Below are 22,995 nucleotides of genomic sequence, written 5' to 3' on the forward strand. Positions count from 1 at the left end.
CCTCTCTGGATCGCGACACTGAGGCGCTGGAACAGGAAACTGGCTGCTCTTGAATCTTAGGTTTACCTAATGAGTTTCTCGCCCGCTTTCATCAGAAAGTTTCAGTGCAAATCTATTCCCGGCGCCCAGGTATCTGAACCAATTAACTCGAATCTGAACTAATGTCCTCAGCCCCTGTAACTAGTGATTGTTTAGGTAAATTGACTTACAAAATATCCTCACTCTAGCTTGAAATAGTCAATAGGCTAACCACGAATCTAAAATGATTTTCCAGGTCATTGGAGTTGAAACATAGTTTTGTGGAGTTAAATGGGTAGTTGCTTTATTCAGGTCACGTTATAGCTATATTACAGAGTCTGTTTATATCCTGGTCATGTTATGGCCCTGTGTATTACGCTAATTTTAAAGTATTTGTTTGTATAATAGCTAGAACATGGCCTAAATATAAACAAATACATCATGTTGCAGGCGATGAGTCACAATAACGTGGCTGAAGTATGTTGACCAGACCACACACTACAAGTTGAAGGGACGACGACGTTTCGGTCCGTAACTTCACAATCGACTTGAGAATGGTCCAGGACGGACCGAAACGTCGTCGTCCCTTCAATTTCTAGTGTGTGGTGTGGTCAACAAATACATCATGTTGTTTGGGATACGATGTTGGGGAATCAGATCAACTGTAAATTATTTTTTTGTCTGATAGTGAATAAATTTATTAAATTGTATCTTATTGTATCACTTACTCGTACCTTTCTGTCTCTTCTCTCTCTGTTCTCTTCTTCCACCTCCTCTCTTCCTTCATTGCTATCAGTTACAACTTTTCCTCCATCTCCCTTCTCCCTTATTTATCACGGCCTCTCTCCACGTCTTCTTTCATTTTTCTAGCTCAATTCACTCTTTCTATTTCCCCTCTCCCCCTATTTTCCCCTCTCCCTCCCCTCACTCAATCAGCTGTCGTACATTTCCCCTGTCTAACTTCCCTCAAATCTCTTTCCATGCTATCAAATAAGATGTTGAAATTGTTTTTTGTCTAAATTATAAGAAAGCAAATAAAAGTAGAGCGTAGAGAGGAGAAAATGGAGAAAGGCTTCTAGAGGCGGAAAATAGTTGAAGTGAAAGGAGAGAGAGAGAGAGAGAGAGAGAGAGAGAGAGAGAGAGAGAGAGAGAGAGAGAGAGAGAGAGAGAGAGAGAGAGAGAGAGAGAGAGAGAGAGAGAGAGAGAGAGAGAGGAGAGGGGGAAGAGAGAGTGTGTGTACATGTGGGGAAAAATGTGTGTCTGTGTGTGTGTATCTGTGTGTGTGTAATATATATAGTTGTAGATGGGATACCAGTCTGTACCTGTCTTTCTCTGTCCCTTTCCTCTTCACCTCCTTTCTTCCCCTTTCTCCCTAATTTGAGACAGTGTACGATACATATAAATACATTTCCTACAGACCATGTAACTATCGCAGACAGAGAATTAGGTGAAGACACACACACAAGCAAAATATGAAAAAATTAACCCATTTCCCTCTCCCTAAAGAAAGAATTCAAGTGGAAACGAGATTGTAAAGAAATGGAAAAGGGTCAATTAGTCTTTCTTGGGAGAGACGGGTTTAAATCAATATTAGTGACTCGATATTCTCTCTCTCTCTCTCTCTCTCTCTCTCTCTCTCTCTCTCTCTCTCTCTCTCTCTCTCTCTCTCTCTCTCTCCCTTTTTTATTTTCCTATTTCCTCTTTGCCTTTCTATTTTATATTTTTTTCTCTACTTTCGTTCCTGTCTCTCGCCTTTGTCTTTTTCCTTTCCCACTACCTTTTCTACCTTTTCTCTCTTTCCTTTCTCCGCTTTCGCTTTGCACTCTCATCTTTCTTTCTTGAACTCCTGTGTATGAGTGTGTATGTGTGAGTATGTGTGTGTGTGTGTGTGTGTGTGTGTGTGTGTGTGTGCGTGTGCGTGTGTGTGTGTGTGTGTGTGTGTGTGTGTGTGTGTGTGTGTGTGTGTGTGTGTGTGTGTGTGTGTGTGCGTGTGTGTGTGCGTGTATAACCAAAGAAAAAAAATGGAAAGAAAGAGGAAGAAATTCTAGCGTAAAATCATTCTATTCATCATAAATTCCACTCCAGACTTAAGTGAGGAGTCTAATTCACGGTGTAAGGGATAACAGCCGCTTAAGCGCCCGTTTCAGTGATCTCACTGGTCGTTTGGAAGAGTGTTAAGGCTCCAATTGGCTCCTCCATATTACCATCACTCATCTGTAAGACGTAATCACTGGTCAGACCTTAGAACAACTTGCCAGTAATTATCTGAACTGCCTTCTATTGACCGGTTATCACTACGCCCGGCGCTTGATAAAATTTCATGAAAAAAAGGTTTTTCTTCGTAATTACAAAGACTTTTAGAACGAATATTAGAGATGTTTTAACGACTATTGAAGATTTTTTTTTAATGAATGTTGTCGATTTTGAAATGAATGTTGAAGATTTTTGAATGAATGTTGATTTTTTTTAATGAATTTGAAGAATTTTTAATAAATTTGAAGAATTTTTAATGAATTTGAAAGATTGTTAGTGAGTTTTACCGATTTTTTAATAAACGTTGAATTTTTTATGAATATTAAAGATTCTTTAGCGAATATATGAGATTCTTAAATTAAAAAAAATCTATATCTCTATGAGAGATTATCATTACATTTAAACGCAGGTAAAACACAACTTGAAGAGACAAATCTGTCAATATTATCACTTTCTAACACCTGATGAAATGAAAATATTTACTATAAATAGATAATCCAGTTTTCTGAAGTCCATCACCAGGTGAACAGGTTCAAGATCCCTGTAGATGCTGGATTCCCTCTGGCGTTTGGTTCCTTAATGGTGTTCAAACACCCAACTTTTCTAAACACCTAACGACGTTTAACGACCCAACAGCGTTGAAACAACATACCTAAATAAAATGAGCCTCACTTCAAAGGACATCACACATTCGTTGAACGAAATGTGGCCCTAAAATTTAACAAATTGCTATTAATAACGTTTAATTCTGCGTCAAGTGAAGCAGTCTCTGGTTCACTATTAAGTGTGAAGCCTTTAGAAAAACACACGAGGACTTTTAAGTAAATAAAAAAATGGCAGAATAGACGCAAGTAATGTTTAAAGTGAATATATTACATGTCGAGAGAGTTAAATGGACATATTGACAAGGGAGAGAGAGAGAGAGAGAGAGAGAGAGAGAGAGAGAGAGAGAGAGAGAGAGAGAGAGAGAGAGAGAGAGAGAGAGAGAGAGAGAGAGAGAGAGAGAGAGAGTATTGACACATCACATAGAAACAGTTCAATAGATCAATAGACATTATTACATACGAATAAACAGGCATATATCATATAACAGAGACACCAATCACATATAATAGACAGATAACCATTATATAAAATAGACAGAACTCGCTGCTATCATCTCCCACCTCTGTAAATCCTCAACCATTAAAGTGGCCCATTAAACCGCTTCCTGAAACTTGCGATAACAGCCAAACCATATAATATAATTACTTACAAATTACCCCATTATAATTTCTCCTGATAATGGAGCTTTATGGAGCTTGGAACCAAGGCAGGCTAAGCTGCTTCCTCTCAGACCAGTGACCACTGTGAGATTCTGAGACACTGCTGGAGTGGTAGTTAAAGATGAAGATGAGTGGGTTATGTGTGTGTAAATCTATCTACTTTCTGTCGCTCTGTCTGTCTATCTGCGTATCTTCTCTCTCTCTCTCTCTCTCTCTCTCTGGCTATATCACTGACATTTACATCAACTCTACTCGTATAGATCTGTGATCTTCCATCTACACTCTTTAATGCCTCGCTCAACAAATCAGTATAGTATGTAATGAGTTAAGAGATAACAATTATTTATCTTCAGGACACGTTATGAGCAATAGATAAGGTGACGATATTATTGGCTGACCGTCTTGAGTTGTAAATGCCATATTTTAGCATACAGTGGGAGTCTCGATTTGCCACTCCGCCAAAAATGCATCAGTTTTACCTAACTTATCTACTGCGGTAGATATAAGTATTAGAACCCTACTACTACTACTAATATCTTCTACTTCTACTACTATTACTACTATTCTGCTATATATCATATATCTATATTTCTATATATCAGTTGTTAAATATGACCGAAAAGGTAAGATTAATAATTCTAACACGAATTTTCTCAATATTTCTTATGTTTCTTTTCACTGTCGATGGTAATTGAAAAATCAATTCTCCAAAATTCATTTTGCATTTCTAGTCTGACGCGACGCCTGAACGCGTTAATAACTAAAAATATTATTAGAAACATCTTATTAAAAATATCTAATAAGATATTTCTATATATCATATATCTATATTTCAGTGTTTCTCCTTTATAGCATGTTATTTCTCTACCTTAGCCCTCTCTCCTGCTGCCTCTTCCCTTGTGCTAGAAATAGCTATACTCTTCCCCTTTCTCCCCTAACCCTTCTCCCATTTCGTGTTACCTGGAATAGAATGACACAGCGCCAACCTGTCTGCGTCAAAGGTGAGCACCAACTGGCGTTTGTGACCACATTTCTGGCGCCATTCAGACGAGTCAGGTTCCAATAATGTGCTATTAGAAGACTCTTATTTCCTTTCTTCTCTATTCGCTATATATCCTAGGATTTAACACTATTTTGTTTTGATTTTCTGATGTTTTAATTTAATTATTAATGCTGTTTTTGTTAATTATTGTTATTTTAAATTATTATTTCTAGTTTTAATTTAAAATAAATGTTATTTTAAAGTTAATTTTATTATTATTGGTTTTTTCACATTGGAATTTTGTTAATTTTTTGAACTATTTTGATACTTAGTATGATTATTATATATTTTTTATACATGTAAAGTGTTGCTTTTTATTATTTAAAATTATTTTCAATCTATTGGTTTTTTCTTTATCTTTTCATTCCATTATTTCTTCGTTCATTCGTTATTTAATTTTTTTATTATTTTCCTTTACGTGGTCCTGTTTTTTCCTTCTCGTTTCATCCTTCTTCCCTCTATCTTTTTCTTTCGTTCTTTCCTTAATTCCACGTCAGGTCAACACATACACACACACACACACACACACACACATACACACACACACACACACAGAGATTCAGGAGTCTGTACACCAGTTGGTTGACAGTTGAGAGGCGGGACCAAAGAGCCAAAACTCAACCCCCGCAAGCACAAATAGGTGAGTACACACACACACACACACACACACACACACACACACACACACACACACACACACACACACACTACTTAGTTCTCAAATCAAAATTAACACAAACACACGCGAGTGCAAAAAAAAAAAAAACAGCGGATCAGACTATACCACAGGTACCAACTACCAGACAGAGAACTCTAACCACCTGTGGGCCATTTGGGATCTGAACCTGCGTCTCCTAACACCAATTTAGTCCCTGCGATCCTATTGTCTCGGTGGGTTTAAAGAGGTTTAATCTCCTGTAAAACCATCGAAGTGTTTCTGTTTTGCCTCAAGAAATGCAGAGATTTGTTTTCCAGTGCGAAATTGCTAGTTGATTTTCTTCCGTTTTGTTTGCTTACGTGATTGGTTGTTTGTTTTTCTGTGTGTGTGTTTGTCTGCCTACCTGAACGACTGTTGCTTGTGAATCTTTATCACTATCCAATCCCATTACATGCTCACCATCACTACCATCTCTCCCCATTCTATTTCCTGCTAATTCTCACCATCCATTCTCCCCATCACTCATAATAATCCTTGTTCTTCGACATCACCCAAGTCAAACTTCTGTTTCTCATCTATTTCCATATATACATGAGAAACTGCCCTAGCCATACAATTACCACCCATACTACTCCATTCTTACCTCATCACCAAGATATCTTTAACCATCTCCTCACCTACCATCACCTCCGCCACACAATCCCTCACCATTCCCCATCCATGAGACAATTCCTAAACTCTTACCCCCATATACAAACTCACAATCACATAAGTTGTCCCCATTGTCACAAAACACTTTTTTGTTCAACTCTCACTGACCCCAGATAACCATCACACATTTCTTCACTATTACAACCCATCACTAAGCACAGTTTATACCCTCTCATGTAAAGTTCTAGTCACCATTCTCCGACTAAGAGTCCCAAAATTTTACCTATTTTTACATGAGTAGTAAATTTTACATTATTTACATACACTCATATTCAGGATTTACACCAGATGATTGACAGTTGAGAGGCGGGACCAAAGAACCAAAGCTCAACCCCCGCAAGCACAACTAGGTGAGCGAACACACACACACACACACACACACACACACACACACACACACACACACACACACACACACACACACACACACATATAAACCTTCATATCTATTCCATCTAAATATAGATTTTATCGCGAGGAAAAATATAGAGGGAAGATGAGGAGGCAGTAAGGAGGAGGGGGAAGAGAGAGGGGAGTGAGAGGGGAGGGGGAAGAGAGAGGGGGAGTGAGAGGGGAGGGGGAAGAGAGAGGGGGAGTGAGAGGGGAGATTGGGGGTGAGAAGGAAGGTCAAGGTCATGAAAACATCTTATTCCTGACATTTATCGCAATTTAGGGTCATTATTAGGTCACGTGATTCCAGGGGGGGGGGTGGTGGCTGAGCAGAAGAGGGAATAATGTGTTATTAGGGTGAGAGGGGGATGGAGAGGAAGATAAAAGAGTGAAGATAGGAGCAAGAAGAAAGAGAGGATAGAAAACCGGTTTCTAATATCTAGTTTCAGAAGCCTTTCTCATCTGGTTCCCTTTCATTCAAGTGGCAAATAAAAGGCTCAGTTTTCCATAATCTCAAAATATACTCACCACCATATTGGAGATAAGTTGCGTTTATAAGCAAGAAATATTAATACTTCTCCCCATCTTCAATTTGTGTAAAAATGTGTATATTTTGGGGTAAATGTGATTTGTTGCATGTGAGGTCCGCATCAGTCGTGATCATCCGTGTTTTCCGCAGTGTGTGATGGCAGGGTGTGTGATGGTGGCAGGGTGTGTAATGGCAGGGTGTCTGATGGTGGCAGGGTGTGTGATGGTGGCAGGGTGTCTGATGGTGGAAGGGTGTGTGATGGCAGGGTGTGTGATGGTGGCAGGGTGTCTGATGGCAGGGTGTCTGATGGCAGGGTGTCTGACGGCAGGGTGTCTGATGGTGGCAGGGTGTCTGATGGCAGGGTGTGTGATGGCAGGGTGTGTGATGGTGGCAGGGTGTGTAATGGCAGGGTGTCTGATGGTGGCAGGGTGTGTGATGGTGGCAGGGTGTCTGATGGCAGGGTGTCTGATGGCAGGGTGTCTGATGGCAGGGTGTCTGATGGTGGCAGGGTGTCTGATGGCAGGGTGTCTGATGGCAGGGTGTGTGATGGCAGGATGTCTGATGGTGGCAGGGTGTAGTATGGCAGAGTGTCTGATGACAGAGTCAGTGTCCAACGAGCAAGTTCAATGTCCAATAGGCAGGATCAGTGTACTTAGAACATTAACAGCACTAAACCCACATACAAACACTAACCTAGGTTTATCAGACCCACTGAAGAGCATCTCGTTTGACTTAAGTGCAATTTTTAATTCAGGGATAATCATAGACCCTAAACAAATCCTCCCAAGTGCATTCAGAAGCAATACAAGTGTTCAGAGCCTTTTAAATGGCATAAGTGTTATTTAAATCTATACAATGGCACTGAAGTGTCTGTATTCAAGATAAGTTGTTCATGTGAATGTTTTAATAACTAATAATGTATGTATTTGAGTGAATATGTTTTAGAGAAAAAGAGAGAGAGTGATATAGTGTGATGGAGAGAAAGGGGGGAAGCATGACCTTAATAAATCAGGAATAATTGTATGTAGAAAGTAAGTACATAATGAGGTCAAAGTTCATCACTGATCTAATAACAATATGGCAGATTATACCACACTGACTATGACAAACGATTCATTTATAGACTCAAAATAATATATTCGCAACAAATTTGTTTTATCATACCCTAGGACCATAAATTCCCGAAAAATTATACCTATTATACACTAAATCATTTACACAATTCAGAATTACAATTAAATCCTCAATTTACACACATGGAGAGTCATTCTCTTCAGGTAAATGTCACTAATATTATCGTTTAATGAAGCAATTTTGATTAAATTCATTTAACATTTTTCAAACTTTTGCTGGAGGGGTGGTGGAGGAGGGGAGGGGGGTATGGGGAAATCATGGGGGTGTAGTGAAGGGGGAGGGGGTATGGGGAAATCATGGGGGTGTAGTGAAGGGAGAGGGGGTATGGGGAAATCATGGGGGTGTAGTGAAGGGGGAGGGGGCTGTTATGTAAGGAAAGGGTGGTGGAACAACGAACAATTTACTACGTCATTATCATGTCTCCCCCATGCACTTAATTTTCTCCTCTGAGACAAATTTAAGTTCTTCATTTCACTAATGATCATTCTCTATTCTTCATATGAAGTTTCCACTTAAGAATTGAGTCTCGTATATGCTGGAGATTAAATTCTGAAAGATCCTTTATCCTTGCCCACCGTCCCATCCCAAATCCTTATCCTGATCCCTTCTAAGTGCCATATAGTCGTAATGGATTGGCGCTTTCCCCTGATAATTCCATTTCCTAGGCTTCTAGCAGCTCTCCGGTCATTTTTAGTCGTACTATGCAGGCGATATTCTGCTAATGTGAACTTTCCGTGTCAGCTTTGAGTTATGTCAACTTCGTGTTCTCTCTCTTTCTCTCTATTCTTTTCCAGAGCAGAAGTTAAATATCCTTCATATTATATTGCTTCTGGAGTCATCCTGAGTCACCCTGAGTCTCCCTGAGTCTCCCTGAGTCACTCTGAGTCACCCTAAGTCACCCTGAGTCTCCCTGAGTCTCCCTGAGTCACCCTGAGTCACCCTGAGTCACCCTGAGTCACCCTGAGTCTCCCTGAGTCACCCTGAGTCACTCTGAGTCACCCTAAGTCACCCTGAGTCACCCTGAGTCTCCCTGAGTCACCCTGAGTATCCCTGAGTCACCCTGAGTCACCCTGAGTCACCCTGAGTCACTCTGAGTCACTCTGAGTCACCCTGAGTCACCCTGAGTCTCCCTGAGTCACCCTGAGTCACCCTGAGTCACCCTGAGTCACTCTGAGTCACTCTGAGTCACCCTGAGTCACCCTGAGTCTCCCTGAGTCACCATGAGTCACCCTGAGTCACCCTGAGTCACCCTGAGTCACCCTGAGTCACCCTGAGTCTCCCTGCTCCTATTCCTGTTGCTTCAATATATTTTCGTAGGAATTTATGCACTTATTTCTCTTTATTTCCTCTACATCCCTTTGTTTATCTCCTCCTCCTCCAGATCTTCCAATCTTCGATCTTCTTATCGGCTTCAGACTCTCCGAAGACCGGTTTATAAACGGGTCAATTTCCTTCTTCAGGTCGTTCATGTCAGCAATACGATAGTTCATAATATTGATCTTTATTGCACAATGCAGGTGATCATTGTACTCTGAACTACCTTGTTTCGCTGTTACTGATTACCTGGCTTAGGGATGTTCCAATAGCCAACCTGTACTTTCACAATTTACTTTAGATTTCTTCATAAGCATTTTAAAACAGTCTTTTCTGGAAGTTAACTGGTAACTGTTGTTATCTGCTGCTGACTATAATTGTTAACTGCTGTTATCTGCTTCAGGGTGCAGGTTCGGTGTGATGTTATCTCCTAGTGAATCTTTGGACTTCATTATCCATCTCTAAATTCTTCTAAATCCTTCTAAATTCCTTCTAAATCCGTCTTCGTGAATCTTGTTTCAACAAACACAAATGATAAACGACTTCTGAAGATTGGTCACATAAATCTTGTATAATATTGTATTAATTTTATAATGGTTCTGTATTCTGATACATCTTGCCTGACTATGAATGTATTTTTTTTATACAAGTGGGTACAGGAACAGACGACTGCTGCTTCCTGTTATCAGGTTGAGAGCTCTCCGTCCCTTAGCTCATGGTCGGCCGAGCGGACAGCACACTGGACTTGTGATCCTGTGGTCCCGGGTTCGATCCCAGGCGCCGGCGAGAAACCATGGGCAGAGTTTCTTTCACCCTATGCCCCTGTTACCTAGCAGTAAAATAGGTACCTGGGTGATAGTCAGCTGTCACGGGCTGCTTCCTGGGGGTGGAGGCCTGGTCGAGGACCGGGCCGCGGGGACACTAAAGCCCCGAAATCATCTCAAGATAACCTCAAGATGGTAAGCCTTACCCACTAGTTTCCCCTGGAACACGATCCGCCAATCGTTTAACAACCAGGTACCCAATCACTTCTGGGTGAACAGAGGCGTAAATTTAAAGACTGGAGCCTAGTCAATCCTCTTCTACCAGGAAACGAACCAAGGTCAAATCGCTCAAGAAGCGTGGGGCGAAAGTGTTACCACTGCGCCAAGTGGTAATTAAGTACTCTCTAAGCAAATTAAATGTTCTTGTCACTTTCGTTCACTTCCTCAGTCTGTGTCTCATACGAGGCACAGTGTCAAAGACTTTCTGACAGTCCGAAAATATGCAATTTGCCCAACCTTGCTGCGTCTGACATCTCTTGCCTTTTCCTCGCATTTCTTCAAGTCATAATATAACAGGGTTGGAGCCCCTTGACAGAGATGGGTGGATAAAAATTGTTAACTGTTTAGCAATCCGTTGATAGAACGACGGTCTCGCTTCATGCAGGTCGGCGTTCAATCCCCCGATCGTCCAAGTGCTTGGGCACCATTTCTTTCCCCCCCCCCGTCCCATCCCTAATCCTTATCCTGACCCATTCCTAGTACTATATAGTCGTAATGGCTTGGCACTTTTACTTGATAATTCCCTCTCTCAGAAATCCACAGCATATTCCAGGATTATTTATAGACTAGAAATACTCAAAATATATTGAGTAATAGGGAAATATGAAAAAAACAAAATCAATGCATTAAAACACGATTAATATGTTAAAAAAACACAAAATTAACACAGAGACTATCAGAGACGAAAATTGACTGACAGAGATTAATAAAGATATGAAATCCGAAAAATGACTGACAGATGCTAAAAAAACCGACACCAAAAACGGCGACAAGAAGCCGACAGAAAAAGGACAGCTCTTTCTGTCGCTACAGATTTTGATAATCTGTAGCGAGAGATTATCGCTACTCCATCATTCAATCAGGGACAAACAAACACTCAACACTCGCAAGTGCATCATCCCCAAAAGTCGTAAACAGTAAAGCCATCGTCCAACATAAACACAGCTTCCCAACTACTATTTGATAGCAAATGACAAATTATATTCCATCACATATGGAAATTAATGGCATAGTAATGTAATAATCCTAGACGAGGTGGTGTAATTAGTCCATCATTCATAATATATATATATATATATATATATATATATATATATATATATATATATATATATATATATATATATATATATATATATATATGTGTGTGTGTGTGTGTGTAAAGGATCTAACAACCTCATTCTTATCTCTGTTTGCTGAAGATACTACGCTTATAGAGGCGAATTACAACTGAAAAAGACTGGAATATATCACTTGATGATCTAGGCAATCTCCAGAAATGGACTGGGAAATGGTTACTAGACTTTAACCTTGAGAAATGCAATGTTATGAGAATAGGAAAGAAGAAAATAAAATATGGGAGAAAGAAGACCTCACATACAGTACAGGATAAAGAGAAGGCATAACTGGAGAACTGCCACCACAGGGACACGTCAGCAAAATAACGAGGGCAGTATGTGACATGATAGCGTCGTACAAGATACTAAGAACACAAAATACATATATAAACAATGTTCAAATTAACAGTAGAATGATAGGATATTATTGGAAACTGGAAACACAGATGAGTCACAGGGTTGTCAGAAAGGACTTTTTCAATCTCAGAGTCGTTAATAAGTGGGATTAACTGGATGAAGAAGTTGTGGAACCCACCTCCATACACATCTTTAAATGTAGATACTGAAAACGAGTGAAATGGATTCACTGCCATGCTCGAAAGGCATCATAATGGAAGAGTAGATGCTCAACCCTGCAATCTCAACTGGGTGAGTTGAAATAGGCTAGCGCGCGCACACACACACACACACACACACACACACACACACACACACACACACACACACACACACACACACACACACACACACTATCGGTTTAGAGTAGCTGTGTGCCGGGTGATGGGGGATGGGGGGCGGGTACTGTCGGAACACGACTCGTAATATTGAAATCCTATAACAGAGTATTGTCAGGCCTTCATCGCCGGCCCTGTTGCTGAAGCTGCTCTCTCACTCTAAATGAACGTACGTGTGTGTGTGTGTGTGTGTGTGTGTGTGTGTGTGTGTGTGTGTGTGTGTGTGTGTGTGTGTGTGTGTGATCATTGGTTCGCTTACCTGTGTTTGCGTGTGATGAGTTTCAGCTCCTGGTTCTCTGCACCTTAAACCGGATTGTGTGTGTGTGTGTGTGTCTATGTGTGTATTTATTATATTTACTCTTTGTGCCTGCAGGATCGGACTGTTGGACCCCGCCTTTCCAACCGTCGGCTTTTTAATGTACCGACTCCCGACATATTATTCTCTATCGTATCTACTACATATGTATCAAACGCACACACACAGTGGAAAGGAATTACAGAATTCTAGGTGCAGGCGATGAGTCACAATAACGTGGCTGAAGTATGTTGACCAATCCACACACAAGAAAATGAAGGGACGACGACGTTTCGGTCCGTCCTGGACCATTCTCAAGTCGATTCAGTCTTGAGTCGACTCAGATTTAAGTTGAATTGACTTGAGAATGGTCCAGGACGGACCGAAACGTCGTCGTCCCTCCATTTTCTTGTGTGTGGATTGGTCAACATACAAAATTCAAATCAAGAACGAGACATGAGGGTGATTTTGGATAGTAAACTGTCGCCAGAGGAACACGTAAAGAATATTGTGAGAGGAGCGGATGCGTCGCTTTCCAATTTCAGACTTGCTTGTAATTATATGGGTGAAATACTAAAGAAACTGTTCATGACTTTTGTGAGGCCAAAATTGTAATATGCAGCACTTGTATGGTGCCCAAATCTCAAGAATTTATCAAGGCACCATACGTAAGAAACTGGAAAAGGTGAAGCGGCATGCTACAAACTGAAACTGAAACTTTACGGAACTGAAAAACAAAAGTTATGATGAGAGACTAGAGGCGTTAAACAGGCCGAAACAAGAAGATAGAAGAAAAAGAGGTAACATGATCACCACATACAAAATACTAACAGGAATAGATCAAATTGACAAAGAGGAATTCCTGAAACCAGCAACGAACAAGAGGACACTAATTCAAGCTAAGGAAACAAAGGTGCCGAAAAAACATTAGAAGCCATTACGACTATATAGCACTGGGAAGGGGTCAGGATTAGGATTTGGGATGGGACGGAGGGAAGGAATGGTGCCCAACCACTTGAACGGTCGGGGATTGAACGCCGACCTGTATGAAGCAAGACCGTAGTTCTACCGTCCAGTCCAAGTGGTTGGGGACATACACATAGAATGCTGCCCTCTGATTCTGTTTAATTCCAATTACATATTTATACATATTTATTGCCAGGTGAACAGAGGCATCAGTGAAAGAAACTCTACTGATTTTTTTCTGCCTAGAACGGGAGTTGGATAACAACTCTCTGGTTTAATGTTCCTTATTCCTATGGAAACTACTTTCGTAGTTTCTTACTACTAAACTCAAGTAGTTCCTCCTACTTTAGGGGGCCTCGTAGCCTGGTGGATAGCGCGCAGGGCTCGTAATTCTGTGGCGCGGGTTCGATTCCCGCACGAGGCAGAAACAAATGGGCAAAGTTTCTTTCACCCTGAATGCCCCTGTTACCTAGCAGTAAAATAGGTACCTGGGTGTTAGTCAGCCGTCACGGGCTGCTTCCTGGGGGTGGAGGCCTGGTCGAGGACCGGGCCGCGGGGACACTAAAGCCCCGAAATCATCTCAAGATAACCTCAAGATAACCTCCTTTAAATTTGTCCACTTTCACATTCTTCCTCCTTCAACAAGGTCCTCTCCCTCAAATAACTTCTCAATTGCAAATCTGTTAACTTTTCCTGCAAATCTAACCCTCTCATCACGCCAACCAATCCTCATCTCCTACATATACTACTCTCCCTCAAGCCTATCTCCCTGGCTATAACCTTCCTCTGAACTCTCCCTTTGAACAATCTTGTTCTCTATTCCTCTTTACACCTTCCCCAAAGGTGTTACATACCTCCTCTCCCTGTAGACACCCTGCCTGGCTACATCTCCTTCCATCAAACGCTTCAGTCAGTCTTATTCCACAACATCTCACGCCTCACATACCCATCAGGTGCAGCATTTATATTCAACAGCATCCCAGCACTGCTGTGGAGGCATCACAGGATGTCTGGATATTCCTGAGCATCTCGCTACCCAATATTTCAATCTTCGGTAAGATGAGAGGCAGCATCACTGTCAGCAGCTGCGGTAGGGGCAACAGTAGCAGCTGGAGCATCCTGCTACAGCGGCAGGATAGCAGGAGCAGTAGCACAAGTAACAGAGGCAATAGCAGGTGTTCTATCTCTGCTATCTACATGATATTTCATGTAGATATTGTCTGACTTATCGAAGTGTGCCAGGCCGGAAACCATCTTGTCGGAGCCACTGTCTGTCTGTCTGTCTGTCTGTCTGTCTGTCTGTCTGTCTGTCTGTCTGTCTGTCTGTCTGTCTGTCTGTCTGTCTGTCTCTCTCTCTCTCTCTTTCTCTCTCTCTCCCGTGAAGAGAGAGAGAGAGAGAATATATGTGAATGTTCCTCTCAAACATTCACATATATTATGTGAATGTTTGAGAGGAACACCTCCCCCCCTCCTGAACACTCTCCCCCTGGGTTCTTCTTTCTCGTGAATTACAGAATGTTACAATTCCAGTGTGTGGTGGTGCGTGTGCACTTAGGTCTTCATATTGTCCAAATATTGACGAAGGCCTCCAGAAGGTGTCGAATTGCAAGCAACTTTCTCTCTCTCTCTCTCTCTCTCTCTCTCTCTCTCTCTCTCTCTCTCTCTCTCTCTCTCTCTCTCTCTCTCTCTCTCTCTCTCTCTCTCTCATGGTCCTTGAATTCTATGCTGTCGTCAGTCAGACAGACAGACTGAGGTTTAAATGCTTGGCGGGCTATAGGGGGGAGTAAACATTATGTGACACGAACACCATTTGAGCTAAAATATAGTTTGTTGACCCCAACACGGACCAGTAGCCAGGAAATTGATGAAATAACTTAACCCTTGGCTTGTGTGTGTGTGTGTGTGTGTGTGTGTGTGTGTGTGTGTGTGTGTGTGTGTGTGTGTGTGTGTGTGTGTGTTTGTGTGTGTGTGTGTGTGTGTGTGTGTGTGTGTGTGTGTGTGTGTGTGTAGGTGGTGGACGTATTCAGGTTAAGATAACCTTCCATCACAGTTATCGTGTTGATGGTGGCCGGGAGCGTCCGGGGCATACGTGATATCTGTACCCAGGCCTTGGAGAGGAACAGGGGCGCTTGAAAGCACTCTGCTTCAACGCCTTTGTGTTGCGATCCAAAGAGGAAACTCCTGATGTGTCTTAGGTTTCCACTCTAGCTAACGAATATGAGCAGATTCACGTAATTTAATAATTCAGTGTGCAGGGGGACAGGCAGCCATTATATATATAAATATATACATCCCCGTTATAACAACGTCCCCCTTCTCCCCCCCCCCCCCGCCACCACAACAGGGAACTACTGACCCGCCACATCATACAACCCCAGAAAAAGCTGGGTAACTCTTGAGTACCTATTTACTTCGAGGTAAACAAGGGGCACAAGGTGATTGGAAACGTGCCCAACCATTTCTGACCCCAGCCGGAATTCCAGATGTTCCAGAGTGGTTCTCACCTTCGTTGTATATAGGGCCTGGAAAGCCAGCTTCTCCTTCTTCTTGAGGTTATCTTGAGATGATTTCGGGGCTTTAGTGTCCCCGCGGCCCGGTCCTCGACCAGGCCTCCACCCCCAGGAAGCAGCCCATGACAGCTGACTAACACCCAGGTACCTATTTTACTGCTAGGTAACAGGGCCATAGGGTGAAAGAAACTCTGCCCATTGTTTCTCGCCGGCGCCCGGGATCGAACCCGGGACCACAGGATCACAAGTCCAGCGTGCTGTCCGCTCGGCCGACCGGCTCCCTTGTCCAAGTTTCTGAAGGATACCCGGATGTTGGCCAGGATGCCAAATACAGCCGTTGTTATTCTGATAATGTGGGCTTCCGGCATTAAATTTGGGGTCATGTCCACTCCTAGGTCTTTCATCCCACCCACTTGGGCTGGACGGTAGAGCGACGGTCTTGCTTCATGCAGGTCTGTGTTCAATCCCCCGATCGTCCAAGTGGTTGGGCACCATTTCTTCCCTCCGTCCCATCCCAAATCCTTATCCTGACCTCTTCCCAGTGCTATATAGTCGTAATGACTTGGCGCTTTCCCCAGATAGTTCCTTCCTTCCTAGGTCTTTCTCCTTTTCTGGTTCAAAAATCTGTCTTCCTCTCATTCTTAGACTACTTAAGACTACTTAATCTGGGTATGAGGTCATTATTGATAATTTTTTATTCATAAAACTTGTCAATATCAACAAAATATCTCTATAACATCTGCAGAATGCTAACATTAATTTCCCAAATTGATAACAATTGTGAACAAATTCCTGTTCACCTGTGACTTAGCTTACAGACACACACATGAAGAACAGTGAACATATTGACCAGAGAATACTGACGATGGGGTGGGAAAAGTTGATAAAAGTTCCTAAGAAAAAATCAATAACAAAGTTCCCCAGAAATTTTAATCGTATGTATGTGTAAATATATATGTGTGTGTATGTGTGGGTACTCACCTAGTTGTACCCAGTTACTGGTGGTTGCAGTATCGAACACTGACCTTTTCAATCATCAGTAGTTCAATGCGGTGACTTTTCCCCAGCTTTTCATATATATATATATTTAAAATCTGTGTATCGAACTGTCTTTGACAACTTCCTCCTCTCGTCAGTTCCAGTTATTTACGACTCTGAGACTGAAATTATTTTCTGACATCCTTGACTCATCTGTTTCTAAGTTTTCAATTATGTCCTCTCACTGTGTGTGTGTGTGTGTGTGTGTGTGTGTGTGTGTGTGTGTGTTTGTAATCACCTATTTGTCCTCACTTATTTGTGGCTGCAAGGTCGAACATTAACTCATAGACCCCGCCTTTTTAGCCGCCATTTGGCCGTTTGTTTAAAGCAATGACTCCTGTCCTGTTTCCCTATCATATCTTTTAAAATAATGAATAGAGTTTGTTCCCACAGCCTGTGTGTGTGTGTGTGTGTGTGTGTGTGTGTGTGTGTGTGTGTGTGTGTGTGTGTGTGTGTGTGTGTGTGTGTGTGTTTTGCTTGCTTATGTGTGTGTTGGTGAATGAGAACGCTAGTGTTGGAGAATGGGGGAGGGGGGAGGAAATAGTGGTGGAGAAATTCTTCTCCAGGCCAGGCGCCCTCTCCCTCTCTTCAACAACTCACCAATAACTTAACAACTCCTCGCCAACTCGCCAAAAACTCCTCGCCAACTCGCCAAAAACTCCTCGCCAACTCGCCAAAAACTCCTCGCCAACTTATATTTTACCATTCACAAGATTTAAGATTTCGTGAACGGCCAAAAGCGAAACGCAAAATATTTTTAAGAGTTAATCCGTTGTTATTGTAACAAAAACGATTGGGCGGTCGTTGTTCCTTTGACATATAAAAAAAGTAAATAAATTAACCTAATATTTATAGAAGTGATGTAAATTTCCTTATTAAATTATTGCATTAATATACCCATTTTAACAGAGAGTAAAATAACTGTCCTCTCTGTAATTATTGTACTACGACTACTGACTCAGTCGTACATACGACCACAGTGACTACTGACTCGGTCGTACATACGACCACAGTGACTACTGACTCGGTCGTACATACGACCACAGTGACTACTGACTCGGTCGTACATACGACCACAGTGACTACTGACTCGGTCGTACATACGACCACAGTGACTACTGACTCGGTCGTACATACGACCACAGTGACTACTGACTCGGTCGTACATACGACCACAGTGACTACTGACTCAGTCGTACATACGACCACAGTGACTACTGACTCAGTCGTACATACGACCACAGTGACTACTGACTCGGTCGTACATACGACCACAGTGACTACTGACTCGGTCGTACATACGACCACAGTGACTACTGACTCAGTCGTACATACGACCACAGTGACTACTGACTCGGTCGTACATACGACCACAGTGACTACTGACTCGGTCGTACATACGACCACAGTGACTACTGACTCGGTCGTACATACGACCACAGTGACTACTGACTCGGTCGTACATACGACCACAGTGACTACTGACTCAGTCGTACATACGACCACAGTGACTACTGACTCAGTCGTACATACGACCACAGTGACTACTGACCCAGTCGTACATACGACCACAGTGACTACTGACCCAGTCGTACATACGACCACAGTGACAACTGACCCAGTCGCACATACGACCACAGTGACTACTGACCCAGTCGTACATACGACTACAGTGACTACTGACTCAGTCGTACATACGACCACAGTGACAACTGACCCAGTCGTACATACGACCACAGTGACTACTGACTCAGTCGTACATACGACCACAGTGACTACTGACCCAGTCGTACATACGACCACAGTGACTACTGACCCAGTCGTACATACGACCACAGTGACTACTGACTCGGTCGTACATACGACCACAGTGACTACTGACCCAGTCGTACATACGACCACAGTGACTACTGACCCATTTATACACACGACCAGCCTGCAGACTGGAGTTCCACCAGTTCAGACCATAGAGTCTGAATAGAGTTATATAGAGTTATATAGAGTTATAGGTTATATAACCTTTACCATGTCGTGGTCCTGGGGGTATGGAATGCATCTGGGATTATCCCAGAACACTGAGTTCGATCCCCAACTGTCCTATTCCAATGATTCTCAACTGACGAAAACATCTGTCCTGAAGTTAGCATCCTACAGACGGTTGCTAAGAATTCATTAATCAGATCATTAAATATCTTACTCTCTAAGTTTCCCTCCCCCGTACCCGGGTCTCTGGACTCTCCACCTCCACTGCATCGACTACAAATTTCCTGATTCCACGTCATCCAGAAATAGTTGGTGGTCTTTCTTGCTGTCTCGTGTGTCGAGGCATCCACTGTAGGGCATCACATAGTTCCTTGTCTATCGACTTGAGAATGGTCCAGGACGGACCGAAACGTCGTCGTCCCTTCAACTTCTAGTGTGTGGTCTGGTCAACATAGTTCCTTGTCCTTTTCTTGTCCATTCCAACCTGACCTGTAAATCTTTCGATATTAACTGCATTCGTTAATGACTAAATAAAGCTTGCGAAACCTCTTTATCTTCGGAATTCATGTCATTCAGAGATTGATATACAGTAAATATTTATTCTGGCGCTGTTGTGATGTGGAATTTTAATATCTAAAAAGAAATTCATGGGTAGATGTCTTTCATCTACCCATGAATTTACCCATCTACCCATCTACTGCACCTGTCAGAGTGCTTTCTCTGACATATGCTTTCACTCCGACTTTCTCTCCGGGTAAAAGGTTTTCAGTGTTTTAAATACGGAATATCTCCCATTTCTTCTGATTTAACTCTTTCTCTGCAGTTATATATATTCTAGTTTATATATATTTTTACTGTGTTATTGGTTTTGTATACAACGGAACAGGAATAGAAAGAGGGAGGGACTGAAGAACAGAAGAAAGAGTAGATGGGAGAGGAGGAAAAAAATTAAGAATAAGAGGGAATAGGAGGACGACGAGATAAAATAATAAATAGAAAGAACACGTGAGAAAAAAGATTATTGCTTCTCATTAGAGTTTTATTATTCGATTTATTTGTGGGTATTTAAAAGCCACGAAAATAAAGGAAAATGGAATAACGGGAGGGAAGCAAATGAGAAGGAGGAATATACGAGAAAGAAAAGACAGATGACAAGAAGGAAAGTGGAAGGGAGAAGGTAAGACAAAGTTCACAGACAAGTGAAGGAGAAGAAATAGAAGTAAACACACACAGAATAATAAAAATGATTCAAGAAGAAAAAGAAGTGTAAGAAAGAGAAGCTGTAGGAAAGGTTAAGAAAATTTATGAGGCATGAATGAGTGAGTTTCTGATGAGTCGAATGATTGAATGAGTCTTTAAGGCACTCTCCTAATGAGTGCCAAACCAGTTATGACATTGCCAAAATGTTTCCGTAATCTCCAAGTCTGCGTGCATAAAGAGCATCAGATTGTGGATTGGACAATCAACACAGCATCAATCTATTAGATGATTGATGCTAATCTGAGGATAGCAGGAAGCCCTCACCTACTTGATAACAAGTCGTGAAGCCGAGTGAATGTCTAAGTTAGTGCAGTCAAGAGTGTGAAGGATATCAGGACTTGCCACCAGTCGTGACAAAGGGGAGAGTAGATCAAGACATAGTGGGTTACGGGGCTATTCATGCCCGTGCCACCTCCTGGATTGCCTTAATCTTAATCAGTCAATCAACATAGTAGAAGTCAAAGATGCCGGGTCTACAGAATTATTACACATAAATTTTTCTGTGTGGGCTTCAGCTTTGAAGACAGACAGAAAGACAGACATTAAAATGTACCATGTTGGGAGTCATTAGAATGATCTATAAACCCCTCAGTAATGCGGTATGACGTGAAGAACATAACTTAGCGTTGCCAGGTAGAAGTGTCCTCTCCAAGACGCAAAAACAGGGTAGGTCGATATGGAGGAGAAGCTGTTACCCATGCAGCAAGTCACCCCTCTCCACGACGCTGAAATTGTCCAGTGGAAAGGCAAACGCCAATGAATATCCTGAAGTAGCTTAACTTTAAGATATTCATTGATTATTTGGGGTTTGAGCGAGCGAGCGGCAGCTATGAACTCTATAGATACCTGGTTGATACCTGGTTGATGGGGTTCTGGGAGTTCTACTCCCCAAGCCCGGCCCGAGGCCAGGCTTGACTTGTGAGAGTTTGGTCCACCAGGCTGTTGCTTGGAGCGGCCCGCAGGCCCACATACCCACCACAGCCCGGTTGGTCCACCAGGCTGTTGCTTGGAGCGGCCCGCAGGCCCACATACCCACCACAGCCCGGTTGGTCCGGCACTCCTTGGAGGAATAAATCTAGTTTCCTCTTGAAGTTATGTCAGACAATATCATTGGACTTGGATTTAAGTAAGGACACAGCACAATGTTAAACCAACTGGTTCTCTACCATCACAGGAACGTCAGAGTGCCACTCTAGTCATGGAGCCTTCATGGCTTTCAGCAGTGAGTGCCAAACTAGTCGTGAAGTCTTCAAGGCACTGTGAGTGCCAGTCAACAATGTTACGATGTCTCCGAGACAGTTCCTCAGCCAGCTCGGCGGAGATGTAGAAGGAGAGAGAGTTGGTATTAAATGGTCATTACCAAGATCTTGACTGTCGTATGCGAACTGCTTCGGCTAGTTTCACAACTAGAAGTGCATCTACAAGTTGATAATCTGCTTTGCTTACTTGTTTGTTCTTGTTCTCTCTCTCTCTCTCTCTCACACACCTTCAGTTTTATTATAACTTATTCTACATCAACTAGTTTTCAAGAGAAAACTGGATAGTTTTCTTCAAGAAGTGCCGGACCAGCCGGGCTGTAGTGGATATGTGGACCTGCGGGCCGCTCCAAGCAACAGCCTGTTGGACCAAATTATCACAAGTCGAGCCTGGCCCCGGATCAGGGTAAGGGAGTAGAAGAACTCTCACAACTCCATCCAGGTACAAACGCCTCTGAAATCTTACCCTACAAACTCAATTAAGTTTTAGCTTATTATTGATTTCATTTAGGAGTCAAAATTTACTTAATCCATAGATGCAGTCATGTTAGCTACTGCTTGGAGCCAACTGTGTGCCAGAGCTCATAAACTCTGCCTTGGACTAGATTTTTTAGGGACTAGAATCATAGTGAATCTATGATGCAAGGGTTCCAGTTCTATTTGATTGTCAATGGTGTCATTTGTGAGTTATAGAATGCATTTAATATCTGCTCTGGAACTTGTTTTGGGGGCTTCAGCTACCACTCAGCCTATTTCCAAACTTTCAAGGATCAACAGGCTTGGTAACGTAGTGTTGGCAAGGCATACTCTGGTGTTTGAAGTTCACTATTTAATTGGTGAAGGCATTTGCTTTGCTGTTCTTTTTCTTTGCTTTGCTGTTCTTTTTCTTTGCTTTGCTGTTTAGCTGTTTTATTAAAGTCTGAAGGTTGGACAGAACACCTGGTCGAGTCTGGAGGTTGGACAGAACACCTGGTCGAGTCTGGAGGTTGGACAGAACACCTGGTCGAGTCTGGAGGTTGGACAGAACACCTGGTCGAGTCTGGAGGTTGGACAGAACACCTGGTCGAGTCTGGAGGTTGGACAGAACACCTGGTCGAGTCTGGAGGTTGGACAGAACACCTGGTCGAGTCTGGAGGTTGGACAGAACACCTGGTCGAGTCTGGAGGTTGGACAGAACACCTGGTCGAGTCTGGAGGTTGGACAGAACACCTGGTCGAGTCTGGAGGTTGGACAGAACACCTGGTCGAGTCTGGAGGTTGGGCAGAACACCTGGTCGATACTGGAGGTTGGGCAGAACACCTGGTCGAGTCAGGAGGTTGGACAGAACACCTGGTCGAGTCTGGAGGTTGGACAGAACACCTGGTCGAGTCTGGAGGTTGGACAGAACACCTGGTCGAGTCTGGAGGTTGGACAGAACACCTGGTCGAGTCTGGAGGTTGGACAGAACACCTGGTCGAGTCTGGAGGTTGGACAGAACA

General features: G+C 42.6%; 1 protein-coding gene across 1 annotated transcript; it reads right to left on the bottom strand.

Moving 5' to 3' along the window:
* Positions 1–6,987: 6,987 nt before the first annotated feature.
* Positions 6,988–19,300, bottom strand: LOC138357200 (hepatitis A virus cellular receptor 1-like). The gene is made up of 2 exons (XM_069313851.1): positions 19,216–19,300; positions 6,988–7,457 (listed from the first exon to the last, which is right to left on the bottom strand). The coding sequence occupies exons 1-2, from the start codon at positions 19,298–19,300 to the stop codon at positions 6,988–6,990; spliced, it is 555 nt and encodes a 184-aa protein (XP_069169952.1).
* Positions 19,301–22,995: the final 3,695 nt, after the last annotated feature.

The sequence above is a fragment of the Procambarus clarkii genome, chromosome 76, assembly GCF_040958095.1.
Source record: "Procambarus clarkii isolate CNS0578487 chromosome 76, FALCON_Pclarkii_2.0, whole genome shotgun sequence".
Lineage (NCBI taxonomy): Eukaryota > Metazoa > Arthropoda > Malacostraca > Decapoda > Cambaridae > Procambarus > Procambarus clarkii.

What these genes read in the sequence shown, in the direction of transcription:
- LOC138357200 (XM_069313851.1), bottom strand. Translation starts at nt 19,300, where the DNA reads ATGACGTGGAATCAGGAAATTTGTAGTCGATGCAGTGGAGGTGGAGAG. An exon ending in GGGGGAGGGAAACTTAGAGA is followed by an intron (nt 7,458 to 19,215) that starts GTAAGATATTTA and finishes CTCTGTCATCAG; the next exon opens with ACACTCTGCCATACTACACC.